The sequence below is a fragment of the Primulina huaijiensis genome, chromosome 16, assembly GCF_012295235.1.
Source record: "Primulina huaijiensis isolate GDHJ02 chromosome 16, ASM1229523v2, whole genome shotgun sequence".
NCBI classification, from domain to species: Eukaryota; Viridiplantae; Streptophyta; class Magnoliopsida; order Lamiales; family Gesneriaceae; genus Primulina; species Primulina huaijiensis.
In genome coordinates this window covers 2859888-2881232 of record NC_133321.1, presented here as the reverse complement: position 1 = coordinate 2881232, position 21345 = coordinate 2859888, and the positions used below count along the sequence as shown (strand labels likewise).

The following is a 21345-nucleotide window of genomic DNA, read 5'->3' as shown; positions in this document are numbered from 1 at the left end:
CATAATTCAATAGAAATTTTTCCATAAAAAATACACGACAAAACTTTCATCTTTCCTTGAATTGAAAGTCACGGCCAAGCTTGAATTGGAAGCAAATCAAGTCTGACTTAATTAGTTTCCAAAATAATTTATTAAGAATCCATTAAGGTATAGTTTGGTACACATGATAGGATAAACATGTGATATATAATCTAAGGATAAGTTAAGGATAAATAAAATGTATGATATTATGTTTAATGTTTGGTATGATTTTAATAAGATTGATTAAATTTATATATTATATTGTAATAACAAAATTAACCTTATCATAATAAATTTTATAATTTCAAAGTTGTTGCTTGAGTTCATATTTCTTATCTGTTCATGCGCCGACAGTGTTTGCATGATTTATTTATTTTTACCTAATTTTATATATTATATAATATGATAATTGAGCCCTTGATTTTGTGAGTCAAGTCAAATATCAATTTTTAAGGTTAATCGAGTGATACTAATAATTTTATTGAGATTTATAAANAATAGAAGAGACATTTTATCCTTCTAAAAAATTATTTATCAATATCATGGGCTTTTTAAAATGGTACCAAACGTGGGATAAGGAGGATTATTTATTAATTTCTCCCTTATCCCGTGTACCAAACTATGCCTAAGATGCTCACCAAAGTGGCTATCAGCCAACTCATAAAAAGGATTGGTGAAAATTTTGGCCGTTGGAATTCCTTCCACCGTCGTGCCGCTGTCGTTGCATCGTCTTCGGAGTTTGAAAATTCGGATACTACAGTCTTTACGCTAAATTGATTGGAATTACTAATGCAATCCAAACAAGGAATTCATTTTCTCCGATCGTGAACCTAATTAGATTATCAAGTTTGAAGAACCGTTTGTAGGCATTTACAAAAAGCGCTATCTCCGCTTAAAATCCGGAATAGTTTGAAGTTCAGCGTTATATACACGAAGATATAATTCTTAAAACATTCTTTGAATGTTATTGAACACATAACACCCAAGCAAAAATTTTTAAAACTTCCGCTGCATCTTGGGTGTGAGAATACGATATCCCAACAAGACGATGTGATGGGTTAATTTGTGAAACGAATCTTCAATCCGATCCAATTCATGAAAAAGTATAATGATAAAAGTATTAATTTTCATTTTAATTATAAATCGGGTTGACCCGTCTCACAAAAATAAATCAGCGAAAGCATCTCACAAAAAATCTTATTTATAATGGTCAACAAATAAAGTAATTTCTTATTAATATATAATTTCTCTATCCATAAATATAAGAGAAGAAATAAATTAAACTCGGATTAGAAATATTTGTATTTAAAAATGAAATTAGGGGCATATATGTGTTGAAACAGTCTAGATTGGCGCAGTCCTTCGCCACATGGCGTCACCGTGTTTGGGTGGGTCGGCACAGCCGGCGCACGAGCATGGTGTGAGATGCTGACGGGCTGAATCATGATACGCTTTTCTGACATCCACGTGCTCATCGCTTGGCTTGCTTAAATATTTAATCAGAATTGGCTGACTCGTTCAACTAAAAATAATACATTAATTAATGTACAATATATATAAATATACATTTATGATTGGAATTATAAGTCGACACTGAAATTTTTCTTGTTTGGATGGGATTTTGATTTGATAGCTCCACCAGTAAGCAAATAACCCAAACTACATTTCATCCTCGCCACTGGAATTTTCGCTAAAATGGAGAACACCTCTAGTTAAAACTATTTTTGGATGCATCCTTTATTGATGTATTTCAATTGTATTTAAATATAATTTTGTTATTTAAAAAAATAAGACTGTAAACTTCAAATCAATCATTTACATATTTATATAATATTTCTCATTCTATGCCTAATTTAACAGGGAAGAATGATGTCATTCAAAATCTATTGTACTTTGTATTACTAATGTGTAATTAAGTACGATGTGAATTTAAGATTTTATATATTGTTTCATTTTAAAAATAAAACTAATCGAAATACATGGATTCCAAATCAATCTCTCCAAATACACCCTTAAGAAGTTTTTGCAACCCTTGGTACATACATACATACCTATACATATATTACCGCGGTTTACTTAGCGTCCATGATTAAAGCGTTTTTGAATTTTGTTAAGATTGGAAATCGGTTCTAAGTCAACTCCAAAAGTTCGGAATCTCTCTTATACCATGTTAATATTGAGAATTAGATCTAACTAAACCCAAAATCTCAATCTTAACATGGTATCAGAGAGGTTCTGATCCTAATCTTGCTGGTCCATTGTCATGTGTTGTATTGTCCTGTAGGCCACCCGATCTTGTATACTTCAGGCTCCAGATATTCATTCTTGGTCATGATATGGATGTACTAAATGTCTCACCTCGACTAAATTAAATAATTGAGAGTTGTATATATAAAACTGGACAACTATCTCTTTTTAATCAAATATTTGAGTTTTAATTAAGGTCAAGTTCCCATCTTATCAATTTTTTTCATAAATGATTAAAAAGATGTATGGGAGAGTGAAGAATCTATATGATTGTGAAGAATATATATATCAGAGATTTGGGGGACCATTGAATTGTTATATAATATGTCAGATGGATTCATCCACTCCTTGCCTCAACAGACAAAGTACTTAGTTTTTCTATTTCTTAATCATTATAAATTTCAAGTTGTTGTCTCATAATATCATATACAGATAAATGAAACAAACCCTTTTGTAAATTAAATTATATTCCACCTGGCATTCACACATCCATCCATCCATCCCCAAAAAACAAAATATATAACACAACAACTACATCCATCTTCTTAACTCACACACACACACACACACATATGTATATATGTATATGTGTGTATATATATACACACCATCCCATGCACTAGTTAATTAGAAGTTGATTTCAATATTCTTGAGTTGAACACAAATATGGAAGGGGTGATTCTTCATGATGATCAGAAACAAAGATTTAGCGCAAAACAGATGGCTCCAATGTTAAACAGGAAATCACATACTATATCCAAATTGAAACCCAAAATCCGAATAATCCACATATTTGCACCAGAGATCATCAAGACAGATGCTACAAACTTTAGGGAGCTGGTCCAAAGGTTAACAGGAAAACCCACATCCGAGAAGAAGAATACTGTCATCCGATCACCAAAGCCTAATGCAAACGTCAACACGCTGAAGGGAGAAGATCAAGAGATTTGGACAGGTAATGCTGCAGCAGATTCATTCTCAGGGGGTGGTTTCTTAGGTGATTTCGCCGACTTTGATGGAATTTTCATGCAAGACCTTCATCAAACTTCATTCTTGGAAACTACCACCTTCATTAATTAGTATTCCATATATATATATAGTACTGGTTGCAGTAGTGAGTACTATATATTAATTGTTACAATTATTCAATTTCTTGCTTGCAGAGATTAAATTTTTTACCCATCTCCAAAATATGTTTTCATGAGTTTCAATTCGACTCCTTGATCTCCATATTGTTGTGGTGTTTTCCCTTGTTATTTGGATAGAATAGCAAGATGCAATTTATATTAAGTACTTAATTGGGGCTTTCAAAAGAATATATTAACATAATATTCTAAATTAATCTTTAATTACATTAATTTCAAATTAGCAATAATAAAAATTATAATACATTAACGAAATTAGGGGTAAACAAAGTTTTTATTAAGCCAAGATAACCAAATCCACGTATTTTTAATTCAGAAATTTGGTTTGGTTTATATTGTTATAAAAATTTATTATATTGGCTTATTCAATTCGATTTTGGTTATTTTTTTTAATAAGAAATTGCTAAACCAATTAAACTAATTTTTAAACAATAATACATTTTTATTGAATTCAATTTTATGCTAGATTTCTTTAAAATATAAAATTTTAATTTTTTTCCATAAAATTTGGTTAGTTCATATGCCAATAAAAAATAACCATTTATTCGAGCTTTAAATGAAATTTTTGCATGTTGAAATTGACAAAAAAAAAAAAAAAAAATTGGTAAAAATTTGTGTGAAACAATCTCACGGGTCGTATTTTGTGAGACAGATCTCTTATTTGGGTCATCCATGAAAAAATATTACTTTTAATGCTAAGAATATTACTTTTTATTGTGGATATCGATAGGATTAACGTCTCACAAATAAAAATTCGTGAGATTGACTAACAAAAAACCCACTCAAAAAATTTAGCTATTCGCTTTGGTTCGGTCAGTTCCATTTTGATTGATTGGTGGGCATTCTGTCAAAATTGAACAAACCCAACAAAATTATCCAATCCAAAACCAAATAGATCGAATTTTTCCAATCATACCATTTGGTCAAATTTTTCACTAAATACTAGAAAAAAATATAAAAACTACAAATTTTTATCAAAAAACCTAATATAAACATTTAAAAATTTGGTTCATTCGGTTTACTTATTTTTTACATTTAATAAAAACAACCAAAATCTAACTGTATAAACCGATTTAATCGATTTTTAAAAAATTAAAAACTGCATTAAATTTAAAATTAAATCAATTTGGTTGTTTTCATGAACATGATATAAAATGCATATATCTGTAGAATTGGAAACATGCATGACTACCATAAAAATACTGGCAATTAAATCCAATCAGACAAGAAAAGAAATCTCGAAACTTTTCCATTATAAGGCGTAAATATATGGTTCGCAGGAGAGCTAACCTATATAGCAGATACAGAAACAAACAAGTAAGCGTATGGTTATCATATCATTCTCCTAGAAATCAAGATCGCAAATGGTGATGCAGCGTGTAGGCATGTATATCTGAAGGACTTGTCCCAGGCCTGCCAAAAACCAACAACTGACTTTACTTCAGAGAATTTCAATCACTTCAACGACCTAATTCGTATTCAAAAATTTAGATTCGGCCAGACAAAAGGACACACAAGACTCGAGTTTCAAAGGGATATCAGGCTCGTAACCATGAATACACATATTTCAGCACCCAAGCAGTGCATAGCATGGATATTTTTCTCTCATCGCTTTTTAACTGAAATAAATGCCATTTCTAGCTGTTCAATTCAGTCAGTTGCTTGTTTCTTTCCTCTTCCTCCTCAGAGAAATACATTAGTTGGTGTATTCTTGTCATTGCATGCAGGAACGAATCTATCGCAAGGGTTTAATCCGTGAAACAAAAAGAATATGTGATACAGTGGATGTGATTTTGTTTACATAATAAAAAATAGGCATAAGTAGTTTGAGAGCAAATTGATGTTAGAACTCTTTCCTCATGCAATAATACTCAACCTGCCTCCTTCTAAACAGATGTAAAATTGTTAATTGTTTACCAAAATCTTTCTCCACACAATTCAATTCAAAATTGGAATTTTTGATAAGCATAAAACTTAGGCTGCTGCAACATTCTGCGTGACTTTTTAAACCACCAAGAGCAGTGTTTTCCCCTTAACTTCAGTCAGGGAACATGGTTCAAGAAACACCCGAGGAGAGATGCATGCTAAAAAGGATCTTATTGCCCAACTATCTCTCAATAGTAAAAGTAAGGCCACTCGCACACTTCTCTCTAATAAATTGGTAAATATATACTACCTCTTGTTAATAATGCCATAGTGAAACCCCATTCTTCCAACTTTTCTATCTTCAATATACTACAACCACAATGCAGAAACAAAGACCCCAAGTCAGAATAAGGAAATGATATGAACTACGGTTGCGTTTGGATTGAATGATATGTATTTGACCTGACTATTTGAAAATGGAGTTTCAGATTACTCCAATCTGGAAAGATTTGGAATCCATCATATTGTTTGAAACGAAAACATAGACCGTACTGAAAGGATTTGAAATTCACCAAATCCAAAAGTATCTGAAACAGATACAATGAATTTAAAAAAATTGATTTGAAATTCTTTCATCCAAACGCACCCCGAGATTATTGGCTCAGCATTTGAAATACAAAGCTACCAATTTTAAAGTGACCAGCATAGATGAGAATGACAAAGAATCAAAAGGAATATCCTCAATCGTGAATAGTTGACATTCTGATGATTCTGGACCCGGTGAAAAGCTAGGTCTCTTCAACTTGGCTAAAAAAATAATGTACGTCTGTTCCATGCAAAAAGAATTGAATAAATGAAGATGCCAACTGCTAATAAAACTAGATTAAAATAATTCTTCTTACTTGGCCAATAAGAGGTATATCCAACTGAGCAAATGGTGATAAAACTTCTACTTCAGCATTTGCCTCTTCCCACGTTTCCCTAATTGCTCCTTCCGCTGCAGACTCCCCGATTTCCATGTAACCAGCTGGAAGAGTCCTGTATTTTGTAGCAAATTAGGGGAAAAAAAAAGAGGACCAAAAAATGGTGTACACAGAATAAGCACCGTCTTAGAGAAAATAGAATGTGTATCAATATGAAAAAAGAAAACAATAGGACTGTTAAGATGATTATTTTTCTAGGTAAATACCAAATGATTAAATGCTTACCAAAGACCATATGATGGATGGATCTTTCGCTTGCATAATAGTATTTTGTTCTCATGCTCAATGAGGCAACCCACAACCTGTTCACTCACATCACACGGTGATATAATACTATTGTTGGAAACCTCAGCAGTAGTTTTTCTATCTATCTATCAAGCAGATATTGAAACAGCTAAAAATTTGGAAAGCATCATACACTCAGTCGCCGACAAAACAATATGCGTTGAATTCATATATTCCGAAAATAACACCAATTGTTTTGCAGAACTTTTCACCAGTAAACCAATTTTGGTTGTGCAAAACACTGTAAAAAATAACCACTTCAAACGTCAACGAGGTTATAACTTCCTCTGCGTACAAGGAAAAGTGAGAATGTACAATAAAGCAAAATCCCCAATGAAGAAGAACAAGCTCCGGAAGAGCCTCTTGTTGAGCAATAACACAATCAACTGATCACAAAATGATTGTAATGCAAATAGTTTTTATCTATCACTGCAAAGAGTTTTCGACTATCACTGAAAATCTCACCATTTTCGGGTTCTCATAAGCAATCTTTCCACACAGAGTGCAAATGGCTCTCATCTTCTCCTCTCCATCAGGTATCTCGTGCTTTGTTGGGCCACCACATGACTGGCAGAAATTAATCTTCCTATTACTGCCCTGCAAAGTAATACCAAGTTACGAATTGAAAGGAAAATTAAGGAAAGACTATCAGCACAAGATGGAATTCAACCCACACATGCACTTGACAGAATGACCAAGAGTAAAATTCAATCCAACACACGTAACATTGAACGCAACAAAAAAGTTGCGAGAAAAGCACGTCCAACGAAACATACTCCTAACAAAAAAGATGGAAATCCATTCATAGACTTAAAATTCCATAGTTTCATCAGAGTATTTATAGTCCAATCTGTACCGCAGCTATTGATGACAAATATAAAATGTTTGAGGAGAAAATGCATTGGCAGACTTAGAAGGAAACTCTAATCTTCACGAATACAAGATCCCGTAAACAAGAGAAGACCTAATTATTTCTTGGATAACTTATTGTAAGAACTTCAACTACACAGCTAATGTCATCCATTAACAGCTTATCTCGCATGTGTCAGATTTAAGATCTTTACGTACACAGTTTTATCAGTGATTGTATGTCAAAAGAAAAATAGCCCTAGTCAGTTTATGGAGAGGGTATTCCATCATTATTTGAAAACTTTAGGGGCAATTCGAAAAATTAAGGATTGAATGACACAGCAAATTGACGAATTTAAGTTCAAAATAATCTCCAAGGGAGAAAATCTCAATCCAATCTAGACTGGTTATTCAGCAACGCATTTACGAAGAGGCAGCAGCCATTTAGAATGCGCAACCACCGTAAACCTTTTAAGCACACGCAACAAAGCACCAGTACCCAACTGAATAAACAAGAATATACTCATCCTAACAAAGTGCCCTAATGCATCAATTTGTTTTAAAGAATGGTTTAATTAAGAAATTAAAACCATAAAACAAACAAAAGAAGAAGTACTCACAGTTGACTGAAGCACAAGAGATGCAGAAGATGAAACTCCATCCGGACTTGCCTCAGAACGTATGTGGGACATCTGGAAAGCTCTAAAGTTGCGACCTTTGCGAATTTGAAAATATAAGAAATTCGTTTCCGACAGTTCACGTGAAAATGAAAAAAGAGTGGTTTTGGTGGGTTTTCTTGAAATGAAAGAGACGCCACAATTCGAATGTGGGGGCTTCTTCAACCTGTGGGAAAGGGAAAAACATCCGGAAGAAGATGAACCAAGAATCTGTATTGCTTTAAGCATGATCATTAATTAATATATTAACTAAATTGACTACCGCAGCTACTGAGCATAGATGAGATTGACTGGGAAATTTAACTGGCCAAATTGAGAATTGGGGATGGCGATACGATTGAACAAGGGTCCTGGGCCATAAATCTTAAAACTGGGGCTCTGACATGTAGCCATTTTCAATACCGACACTACTCTCCCTCTTTAAATTGATTAAATAATCTCGATCAACTCTTTTGTTTTTAAATGATCTCTTCAATTATATTTGAAATATACTTGAGAAAATCATATTCTTAAAAAGAGAGTTGACCGAAGTTAAAAAAAAAATACTCCCTTCTCCGTCCTATTAATATTTAGCATAATAACTAATATTTTTAGTATAAAAAATAATATTTTTTTATGAGTGATTTAAATAAAAGATTTGTTTTATAAAATTGACTTATTAGATCGTCTCACAAAAATTTTTATGATATATATNAAATAAAAGTATACTATAATTGTAGAAATTAACAATATAGCTTTTTTTTAAAAAAAATATTGTGTAAATTTCATTCCAAAAAATGAACTTAAATTTCATTTTTTTTCAATTTATTTTAGATTCTATTAATAAATATATGAAAAAACAAACAAACGAAGAAGCATATATTAATGATTATTATTTAATGATTATAAAGATATATATGTAAATTCATAATTCAAAGTTATATATTTACAATGGCAATAAATAGGTAGATTATTGAGTAGATCTTTTGTGAGATGATTGCGATAACTTTTGTGTTAATAATTAAAGTAATAATATCGTGTGTGTGTGTGTAGACCTGCTGTGAAACATGTCATGGATAAAAAATTGAAAACTTTGATACTTTACTCTTTGGGCTAAAATATTTAAATTATGAAAGTCCAATTTAATTCTGAAACTCAATTTAATTGTAAAAGTTTAAATGAAATTAGAGAGGCCCAATTAAATTATATAAGCCCATTAAGTGTAGCGGATTGATTTTTATCGATTCAAAACTGTTCACAAAGAACTAAAAAAGGAGAAGATCGTGGGAGGAGATCAGGTAGAGATCGTGGCGTGAAAAGTGGGAGAACATAGATCATGGGGGAGTGGAGAAGAATCGCACAGGCGCTGGGAATAAAAGGGACATCGGCAAACATAGAAGGGACAACAACTCAACTCAACAAAAACTGGCAAAATACTCTCCGGAATTCTATTTTCAAGCGTCTTAGTTCTGAAATATTTTTCATTCATTTTCTAGCATTATAAGATGTTTTCGTCTAGATTTCATCAGCTTTCTTTAATATATTGTTGTGTTTTGTAATTTCCACTGATTTGTTGATATATATCATGTTGAGAGTTTATTTCATCAAATTCCAATAGTTTTTTTTCGTTTTGGCGTTATAATTTTTTTAGGAGACTAGAACTGACGGTCGAATTTAGAATTCACGTCGCTTGAATATTTAGAAGTAAGATTTTATCATTTTCACACAAATCGATGCAACTTCGCACCTGGCACGCCCGCAAAAATCAAATATTGTGCAACCATTTACATTGTCGGTCCTATTATTAGGTGATTTATTTTAAAAACATTTTTTTAAAAAAATATATTGTACTAAATTAATATTTCTCTTGCCATGACCTTGTTAGAATTACGCGCAAAAACGATAAAGTTTATTATTTTGTGTACCGACGTTACTTTATTTATACTAGTTATTCTGCACAAGTGATGCGTGTGTGTACAGTTTTTTTATCATTATCGATAAACTAAAGTGAAATTTGGCAAATTATGGAGGGACTAAATTGATATTTGAATTGTTGAAATAAAAAAATAAAAGTGTGTGTTGAAATTTTAAAAAAAAACAAAACACAACAAAAGTGTAATATTAATATCATATAAGGGTTAAGTTGGAAGAAAAAGTTGGTGTCCTTCCTATGTGGTTACTATCATGTCCTCAACTTTAATAAAATAGAATAAATTTATATTTTCTCATAATTATTTTTTTAAAAAAAAACTCATTTTTCACCCCTATAATTGATTTTCTAGCTCTGACACCTCTTATTTTACAAGAGAATTATAATAAAATAGGGGTTCAAAAAATAATTAATAAAAATATAATATGATACAGAAAAGAAAAAGGATAGATTATGGACTGGGCCTCTTCTCTACCACACCATAAAACGGGTCAATCCTGTTAATATTTATCAGAAAAAGTAATATTTTTTGTAAAAAAACAATATTTTTTTATGGATGATCCAAATAAAATATCTGAAACCATCTCACAAAAGATTTTGGGATATAAATTAATGCATCCAAATCGTGGGTGTAGTTTTTTTTAGTTAATTTAATTTATGTTAAAATAAGAGTTTTTTTAATTGATTTGATTTATATTAAAATAAGTGTCATATCGTAATTGTAAAAGTTAATGAGAGACCATAATATAATTTGAGAGATTTAATATTGAAAATAAGTCGTAACGACAATTTTGGAAAAAATTGTTGGAGTAAAGGAAATTTTGGGAAAAAAATGTTAGTTTCATTTTTTTGTCATTAGTTCACAGATTCTTTTTATATACTAACGATCGAGACACAAGCGCTGGGTGTAACATAATATTATATATTTGATATGTTGTTTAATCAATTTATATAATGAATGTTGGATATATGTAATTTGATATGAATATTACATGATGTAAATTATATAATGAAATTTTAGCTCTTACATCAATTTATACAAACTTTTCAAAAAAAAATTTGTAGCGTATTCACTTTATACTCAATCAAAATTTAACTAAAATGTGTTCTTACTTGATCCAGCGCGAGTAGAACTGCAAGAATAACATTATAAGTTTCTTAAATTTTCTTCTATTATATTAAATTGATATTGAAAGTTCATAATATGTGAATTGTGTAGTACCTTTTTTTATATCAACATCATTGAAAGGTTTATTTTCTATAACATAAGAAAAAAAAATAAAATTAAAGAATTGTAATTGCATGTCATTATTTTTAAAAAAATTGAAATATATATACATGTGCAATATATTATTTATTTATTTATTTATAAATATTGCATAGGTTGGAGAAGCCCAAAAACAACATATAATTTTTTATTTTTTTTTTTTTTACTTCGGGGTAGGAATGAAAATATAAGCGTGGAAGGCAAAATCAGCATAAAGAAATAAATAAACATTTGTTTTGGGAAAAACAATTTAAAACACTAAAGACATAAATTATAAAAATAACAGTTATTTGTTTGAATAGTACCCGAAATTTCATTGTAGGAGAATAATTCAATAAATTGGGTAATTTCATGTCTGAATCTTAGTTTTGGAATATGATGCAATATAATTGAGAAAGAATAAAAAAATATATGAAGAGATACTTTAAAATTAAGTGAATTGCATTTGAAATGTAAAATTTGAAATAATGTGGATTAAATAAAAATCCTGAAATATAGGAACAAATCTAGTAAAAAATATGTATCAGATTTAAAATTAAACTGAAAAAATAAATATAAACTGCATCAATGATTTAATATTTAAACTAATTGCGAAAAAATCAGAAGATATAGGAATCAAAAGTGCATACGTTATTTAAAATTTAAATAAATGGTGAAGAAGATTATTAGAGTTAATAATATAATCCTAAGTCATTTACATTAACAAAAAAAGATGCATTAAATCCTAGGCAAAAATTTGTGTGATACAGTCTCACAGGTCATATTTTATGAGACGGCACTGTAAATCCCTTGGATGATTTCTCAGAGGAATCACCCACCAAACCTTTGGTATTCAGCAAATAACTGAGAGGCACTGTAAATCTTTTGGACTGTTTGGAGGACTGAAGCATGTTGAAGATAATGGCTGACCACTTTAGTCTTTTATCAGCCATGATAGTAGTTATCACTTGGAACTTCTCCAAGGTAAGAGCAGCAAAAGAGCCTGCTTTGGCGAGTAGCCCCTTGGCCACGATGTCAACCAGTAACTGGATTTCTGGCTTCAGTTTTTTCTTGACGTAGGAAACTTTGATTTTCCGGCCATCAGCAGATAGGAGTGTCTGCATCTCCTCCACACCAGAACTCTTCACATCAAAAATGTTGTCCAAGCCATCAGACGGCCGTTGGAAGAGATTGTTGAAGGAGTCTTCTTCAATGATCAGCATTTGACTATTGACGGTGGTAGTGATTTTGCCTTCAGCAGAGATAAAGTTGTTAGCATAGAGATCCTGAATCTCTTTGGGATAAATTTCTTGGGATGAAAGTCCCAGAAATGTCTTCAGTCAAGCTGCTTCGAGCTTCAGAAAAACTTCTTTGACAGCTGCGTCCTTAACAGATAGGACTGATTCAAAATCAATAGCCATTGCATTGAGAATGAATGCGGGGACTTGGTTTGCCATTGATGATGTGGGGCTCTTAGCTCCTAATCGTTATTACAATGCAATTTGATTAGGGTTAATTAATTACAGCAGAAAACGAGTTTAAAATTTCTTTACAATGAGCCCAAAATATGCTATTTGAATACTAAAAATAGTATTTCATCTCACAACATAAAACATGCCAACACATAATCAAAACAACTCATACAACAACAAATCATATCCTCGGGACATACCCCAGTATATAGATACATATACATATATACTGGGAAACAACCACTAAACCTCAAATCAAACTATGACTCCCTCCAGAAGCACCCTCTCCGGTCTCCTGATATCCTGGAGTACCTGTCATTGTCAACATACAAAGACAACAACAGCCCCATCTGGGGTGAGCAAAGCTCAGTCTGAAGCAACCACAATATATACCACAGATATCTAAACAATGATATATGATACACAATGCATGTATGTCGTGGAGGTATCAGGTCAAATGCTCATCCACTGAGCACATGTCAGAGTCAATCAAATCGCTATCAAATCAATGCTCGAGCTGGCACACCGGCCTCAATCAGGGATAATCGTATGATAGCGTCGACAAAGCGCCATCAAATCCCAAATCTCAATCAATCATCGGGGCCACAAATTACTATGCTTTAAGGGTCATGTAATACCAAACATAGCATTGTGTTCACAAACCCCAGAATCAAATCAAATCAAATCATATCAGGGTATCCAAGGATCATAGTTCAACGTGCATGTCATGTATGCCACATCAACTCAACAAATAAGGCATATAGACATGTATCTCAATCCAATCAATCAAACATATATCATATAATACAGATACCTGTCGTATGTTACCCGGTCGCAACATACCTCAATTCTTCGTTCCAGTCGATATAGCTTTAAGATTTCAGTATAGAAACTCTATCTACATCAATAACACATTCTTTTCAATCAATAATTTCATTCAATATCAACAATAGAAGTTTCAAATATCTTTTGAAATTTTAAAATTCATATCAAATTCAAATTATAGCATAATTCAATTCCGACTTCAAAACTTAGTTTCTTGTCGGTTATTCTACCGCATATATTTATCAGAATTAATAATAACTGACAAATAATTCTTCAATTTCAGTCCACGATTTAAAAATTTCTAATTATAATAAATTAGGAAAATTCAAAATAACATTACTATAATCATCTCTTCTTCGTTACAATCATACATTATTCAACAATCTTCAATTTCTGTATGATTTAACAATTTATCGGATTTATTCCAAAAATCAACGAATTTCAAACATCATCAAAAATATGAAATTTATACCTCAAATCGAAGACCTCGTGTCAATGATCCCAGAACTGAAGTCAGTTCGTCGGTTGGATAAATCGATAAGTCGCACGATCGAAAAGAAAAATCAAAATCCCTAAATCAATTTTTCTCACATATCTATGCAACTTTCGAATGAATTGAATTCATTCGAAAGTTAGTATTTATTTTTTTTTAAATTTTAAATATTAATAAAATAAAATATTAATAAAATAAAATAATATAATATAATATATACTATTTAACATTTTAAAGTCGGTACATCTCTTTGGACCAGTCAAACGATCAAATTTTTCAAAACTCAAAACATGAAACTTCTATATCTTTGAGTTTTCTACGATATATCCAAATCTCAAANGTCGCAACATACCTCAATTCTTCGTTCCAGTCGATATAGCTTTAAGATTTCAGTATAGAAACTCTATCTACATCAATAACACATTCTTTTCAATCAATAATTTCATTCAATATCAACAATAGAAGTTTCAAATATCTTTTGAAATTTTAAAATTCATATCAAATTCAAATTATAGCATAATTCAATTCCGACTTCAAAACTTAGTTTCTTGTCGGTTATTCTACCGCATATATTTATCAGAATTAATAATAACTGACAAATAATTCTTCAATTTCAGTCCACGATTTAAAAATTTCTAATTATAATAAATTAGGAAAATTCAAAATAACATTACTATAATCATCTCTTCTTCGTTACAATCATACATTATTCAACAATCTTCAATTTCTGTATGATTTAACANATAGCTTTAAGATTTCAGTATAGAAACTCTATCTACATCAATAACACATTCTTTTCAATCAATAATTTCATTCAATATCAACAATAGAAGTTTCAAATATCTTTTGAAATTTTAAAATTCATATCAAATTCAAATTATAGCATAATTCAATTCCGACTTCAAAACTTAGTTTCTTGTCGGTTATTCTACCGCATATATTTATCAGAATTAATAATAACTGACAAATAATTCTTCAATTTCAGTCCACGATTTAAAAATTTCTAATTATAATAAATTAGGAAAATTCAAAATAACATTACTATAATCATCTCTTCTTCGTTACAATCATACATTATTCAACAATCTTCAATTTCTGTATGATTTAACAATTTATCGGATTTATTCCAAAAATCAACGAATTTCAAACATCATCAAAAATATGAAATTTATACCTCAAATCGAAGACCTCGTGTCAATGATCCCAGAACTGAAGTCAGTTCGTCGGTTGGATAAATCGATAAGTCGCACGATCGAAAAGAAAAATCAAAATCCCTAAATCAATTTTTCTCACATATCTATGCAACTTTCGAATGAATTGAATTCATTCGAAAGTTAGTATTTATTTTTTTTTAAATTTTAAATATTAATAAAATAAAATATTAATAAAATAAAATAATATAATATAATATATACTATTTAACATTTTAAAGTCGGTACATCTCTTTGGACCAGTCAAACGATCAAATTTTTCAAAACTCAAAACATGAAACTTCTATAGCTTTGAGTTTTCTACGATATATCCAAATCTCAAAGCATTTGGACTTCATATGGAAAAGATATGATTCTAATTACCATTTTGCCCTTAAAATTAATTCATTATTTTTCAACTTATTTACGAAAATACCATCAAAATAAATTGAATATTTTTCAACTTATTTACCAAAATACCATCAAAGCTATTTTATTCTCGGGGTCTCACATTTCTCCCCAACTTAAAAGATTTCGTCCTCAAAATCTCAAACATCTCTATATACAGAACATTGGCAAACATATAATATGTCACAAGTTATAGTACATATCAAAACTAAAATCAGTAAATGGATCACTATACATCGAATACAATGGAACAGATGATATAGAATCAAATAAATGTAGATATGAATCTCGTATTTTGCTCTCCAACTCCCACGTCGACTCTTTCACACCATGCCGTGTCCATTGTACTCGAACTAAGGGGATCGATTTATTACGCAATACTTTGTCCTTCCGATCCATAATGCAAACATGTTGTTCAACATAGGAAAGAGAAGGATCAAGTTCAACCTCATCAGGTGCAAGTACATGCGATGGATCTGGTTCATACTTCCTCAACATAGCAACATGAAACACATCATGAATGGCAGATAAAGCTGGTGGCAATGCCAACCGATAAGCAAGATCCCCAACTCGATCAAGGATCTCGTATGGACCAACATATCGAGGAGATAACTTCCCTCGCATGCCAAATCGAACGGTGCCTCGGAAGGGAGATATTTTCAGAAACACTTTATCACCTTTCTGGAATTCTAAGGATCTTCTTCGTTTATTCGCATAACTCGTTTGACGATCCTGAGCAGCTTTCATCCGCTGTCGAATCAACTGTACCTTATCATTCATTTCCTATATCATTTCAGGTCCAGTCAATTGTCTTTCACCAATTTCATCCCAGAATAACGGTGACCTACATCGTCTCCCGTATAAGGCTTCAAACGGTGCCATACCAATGCTCGTTTGAAAGCTATTATTATAAGAAAATTCCACCAATGGTAAAGCATCTTGCCATCCAATTCTAAAATCCATCACAATCGCACGTAACATATTTTCTAACGTTTGAATTGTACGCTCCGTTTGACCATCAGTCTGAGGATGATAAGCAGTACTCATAGCCAAACGCGTACCCATTGCTTCTTGGAAACTACCCCAGAATTTAGAAGCAAACCTGGGATCACGATCTGATACAATTGAGACTGGCACACCGTGCAGTCTCACAACATTCTCAATGTATAAACGGGCCATTCTCTTATAAGGATAAGTCCGTTCATACGGAATAAAGTGCGCAGATTTCGAAAGCCGATCAATAATGACCCAAATAGCATCACAGCCCTTGGGTGAACGAGGTAAATGAGTCACATAATCCATAGCAATATGTTCCCAATTCCATTTAGGGATTTTGAGACTATGGAGTAATCCTCCCGGTTTCATTCTCTCGGCTTTCACTTGCTGGCAGACCAAGCATTTCGAAATAAACTCAGCAATGTCCTTCTTCATACGAATCCACCAGAATTGGGGTCTCAATGTCAAATACATCTTTCGACCTCCAGGGTGAATACTGTCTTTGCTACAATGTGCTTCTCGAAGAAGGGCAGATTTCAAATCAGAATTATCAGGAACTACCAGCCGACCATTAAGTCGTAAAGAACCATTAGAAGAAATCTGAAATCCAGACTGATGTCCTGCAGATACAAGTTCTTTCGACTTCTGAATCAGAACATCGCTTCGTTGGGCCTTTCGGATTTTAGATATCAAGTTCGGCTCAATTTGCAATGCTGAAACAGTGACAGAATTCCAATTCGAGTGAAAAGTCCAACCAGAAGTACATATATCCTCGTGTACTTTTGCGACACAAACAGATGCTAACACAGAATCATGCACTTTACGACTAAGGGCATCCGCAGTAACATTCACCGATCCAGGGTGATATTGAATCTCACAATCAAAATCTTTCAGGAGATCCATCCACCTACGTTGCCTCATGTTCAAATCTGATTGAGAAACAAGATATTTCAGACTCTTATGGTCCGAATAAATAATAAACTTTTCTCCGTACAAATAATGGCGCCAAATCTTCAAAGCAAACACAATGACCGCCAATTCAAGATCATGAACAAGATAACGTGTTTCATGAGATTTCAAATGACGAGACGCATAAGCAATCACCTTGCCATGTTGCATCAGAACACAGCCCAAACCTTTACCAGACGTATCTGTACACACTACAAATCCTCCGGTACCTGAGAGAATAGTAAGCACAGGTGCTGTAGTCAATCTCGTCTTCAATTCAAGAAAACTAGCTTCACATTCATCTGACCAAATGAATCGCTGATTCTTCTGTGTCAGTTGAGTAATAGGTTTAGCTATTTTTGAAAATCCTTCAATGAAACGATGATAATAACCAGCTAAACCCATGAAGCTACGTATCTCAGGAACATTCGTAGGTCTCGGCCAATTCAATACAGCTTCAACCTTAGCAGGAGCAACAAATATGCCATGTCTCGAAATGACGTGGCCTAAAAATACCACTTTGTCCATCCAGAATTTGCATTTGGACAATTTAGCATATAAATGTCCATTACGAAGAGTTTGAAGTACAAGTCTCAAATGTTCAGCATGCACTTTTTTCGATTTCGAATAGACAAGAATATCATCGATAAATACAATAACGAATCGGTCAAGATAATCTCGAAAGACACGATTCATTAGATCCATAAAGACAGCAGGAGCATTCGTGAGACCAAAAGGCATAACCAAGAACTCATAATGGCCATACCTCGTACGGAAAGCAGTTTTAGGCACATCTTCTTCTCGAACTCGTACTTGATGATACCCAGAACGAAGATCAATCTTCGAGTATACAGAAGTACTCTGAAGCTGATCAAAGAGATCATCAATACGAGGAAGTGGGTACTTGTTTTTCACAGTAGCCCGATTCAATTGCCTATAATCGATACACATTCGCATAGTACCATCTTTCTTTCGAACAAATAAGACTGGAGCTCCCCAAGGTGATACACTCGGTCGAATATATCCCTTGTCGAGAAGATCCTGTAATTGTTCTTTTAATTCTTTCAATTCAAGAGGTGCCATGCGATAAGGAGCTTTAGATATAGGCGCAGTTCCCTGTACAAGATCAATACTAAACTCAACTTCTCGATGAGGCGGAAAATCAGGAATCTCATCGGGAAATACATCTAGGAATTCTTTTGCAACAGGAATATCAGATAAAGAAGGCTCCTTCTTAGAAACATCAATAGCGTAGATAAGATAACCCTCATCCCCGCTAAACAAAAATCGAGACGTTTCCAAAGAGGATACCAATGGAATTTTGGCTTGGGAACCCTTGCCATAAAAATTCCACTTGGGTCCATCAACCGGTCGAAATCGAACCACTCCATGAAAACAAGCAACAGTAGCTCGATTTGTTGTCAAGATATCCATGCCAACAATACAATCAAAGTCGTGCATTGGGAGGACAATCAAATTCAAGAACATCACATTATCCTCATATATCAATACACAATTATGCACAACTTGCTCAGACAAAATAATCTTTCCTGCTGGCGTGGCTATCGACAAAACATCATACAATGGGGTACACTCAATACCATGATATGCAACAAATGCATGCGATATGAATGAGTGAGATGCTCCTGTATCAAATAAAACACGTGCAGGATAATCGCAAAGCATGCAGATACCTGCAATCACACCACCAGGAGCTTCTTTCGCCTGATCCTCAATCATAGCATACACTCGAACTTGAGGAGGAACCTGGGCAGTCTGACCACATGGTCTTCGATATCGTGGGACACTCGACTGCTGAAAAGAGGGAACAGGAACAGCAGGTCTCATCATGCTGGGGCCACCTCTAAATCCTGGCTGGGGTTGAGAAGAAGTCGTACCCCTGTTCGGACATACACGAGAAAAATGGCCTTCCTGTCCACAATGATAACAAGTACCAAACATACCTCGACACTGCTCGATAGTATGTTTACCCCCACAATGACTACAGTAAGGAGCAATCACAGGACTCCCTCTCTGGGATCCACTCGAACTCGAAGAAGACGAAGAAACAGAACCAGTCTTCTTGAACTTCTTACCCCTTGGACGCAATGCAGGCTGCTGAGCTGACACTGGTGGTGGAGGAGTATACTGTGGACCTCCTCGCCTGAGTCCAGCCTCAGCTGCCTTGGCTCGTTCAACTGCCTCTGCGTAGCTGGTAGGCAATCCAGAAACAACAAAAGTATATAAAGCAGGATGTAAACCATTTACAAACCTGTTATATTTNATGACTACAGTAAGGAGCAATCACAGGACTCCCTCTCTGGGATCCACTCGAACTCGAAGAAGACGAAGAAACAGAACCAGTCTTCTTGAACTTCTTACCCCTTGGACGCAATGCAGGCTGCTGAGCTGACACTGGTGGTGGAGGAGTATACTGTGGACCTCCTCGCCTGAGTCCAGCCTCAGCTGCCTTGGCTCGTTCCACTGCCTCTGCGTAGCTGGTAGGCAAACCAGAAACAACATAAGTATATATAGCAGGATGTAAGCCGTTCACAAACTTGTTATATTTTGCCTTTGCATTCGCAGCTACGTGAGGTGCATACTTCAACAAAGTCGAAAATTTCGAAGCATATTCCGCAACAGTCATCGTTCCCTGCTGCAGACTATTAAATTCATTCTCTTGGGCAGTATAATAAGAAGGAGGGGAATACTGCTCCAAAAACTGGGCCTTGAAGACATCCCATGTGACTTCTATCCCGGCCTCTTCCAATCCAATCTCAGCGGCTTCCCACCAAGATTTTGCTCGGTCTTTCAGCTGATACAAAGCAAGTTTCAGTCTCCGAGCCTTGGAATATTCAATGATATTAAACAAGTGCTCGATATCTTTCAACCAGGCCTCTTCTCTTTCTGCACTCTCAGTGCCAAAGAACCTCGGTGGTTTTAAATCCTGGAATCGAGCCATTACCACATCCATGGACAACCCTTCTAATTGTCCAACTATTCTCTCAGTATTGCTACTCGCAGTTTCGTTTGTGGGATCCATCTACAAATCAAATGATGAATATCACATTTCATATCAATTTCACATCATCACCATCTCATATCATCAATCTCATCAGATACTTACTCAAATCAAATCAAGTAAGAGCAAGTAATACAAATAATTCAAACACAAACGCACAATTCATTTGTGCCTATTCAAGTGTACACAAGACTCAATCGAGCATTCCCAGCTATGCTCTGATACCACTCCGTGTGGGGCCCTTAGCTCCTAATCGTTATTACAATGCAATTTGATTAGGGTTAATTAATTACAGCGGAAAACGAGTTTAAAATTTCTTTACAATGAGCCCAAAATATGCTATTTGAATACTAAAAATAGTATTTCATCTCACATCATAAAACATGCCCACACATAATCAAAACAACTCATACAACAACAAATCATATCCTCGGGACATACCCCGGTATATATAGATACATAACATATATACTGGGAAAGACCACGAAACCTCAACTCAAACTGTGACTCCCTCCAGAAGTACCATCTCCGGTCTCCTGATATCCTGGAGTACCTGTCATTGTCCACATACAAAGACAACAACAGCCCCGTCTGGGGTGAGCAAAGCTCAGTCTGAAGCAACCACAATATATACCACAGATATCTAAACAATGATATATGATATGCAATGCATGTATGTCGTGGAGGTATCAGGTCAAATGCCCATCCACTTAGCACATGTCAGAGTCAATCGAATCGCTATCAAATCAATGCTCGAGCTGGC

General features: G+C 33.7%; 1 protein-coding gene across 3 annotated transcripts; it reads right to left on the bottom strand.

The window, feature by feature from the left end:
* Positions 1-3316: 3316 nt before the first annotated feature.
* LOC140961850 (nudix hydrolase 23, chloroplastic) lies at positions 3317-8467 on the bottom strand. Of its 3 annotated transcripts, XR_012172399.1 has the most exons (8): positions 8017-8463; positions 7013-7144; positions 6488-6564; positions 6182-6317; positions 5965-6105; positions 5590-5648; positions 4704-4826; positions 3317-3335 (listed from the first exon to the last, which is right to left on the bottom strand). XR_012172399.1 is itself a non-coding variant. In XM_073420592.1 (7 exons), exons 1-7 carry the CDS (start codon positions 8305-8307, stop codon positions 4766-4768), a joined length of 897 nt encoding a protein of 298 aa, XP_073276693.1. In that variant the 5' UTR covers positions 8308-8463; the 3' UTR covers positions 4640-4765. The 3 variants fall into 3 exon arrangements, 2 of the variants coding, with proteins under 2 accessions (XP_073276693.1, XP_073276694.1); XM_073420592.1 differs by lacking the exon at positions 3317-3335 and having other exon boundaries at positions 4640-4826; XM_073420593.1 differs by lacking the exons at positions 3317-3335; positions 5965-6105 and having other exon boundaries at positions 4640-4826; positions 8017-8467.
* Between the last annotated feature and the right edge of the window lie 12878 nt (positions 8468-21345).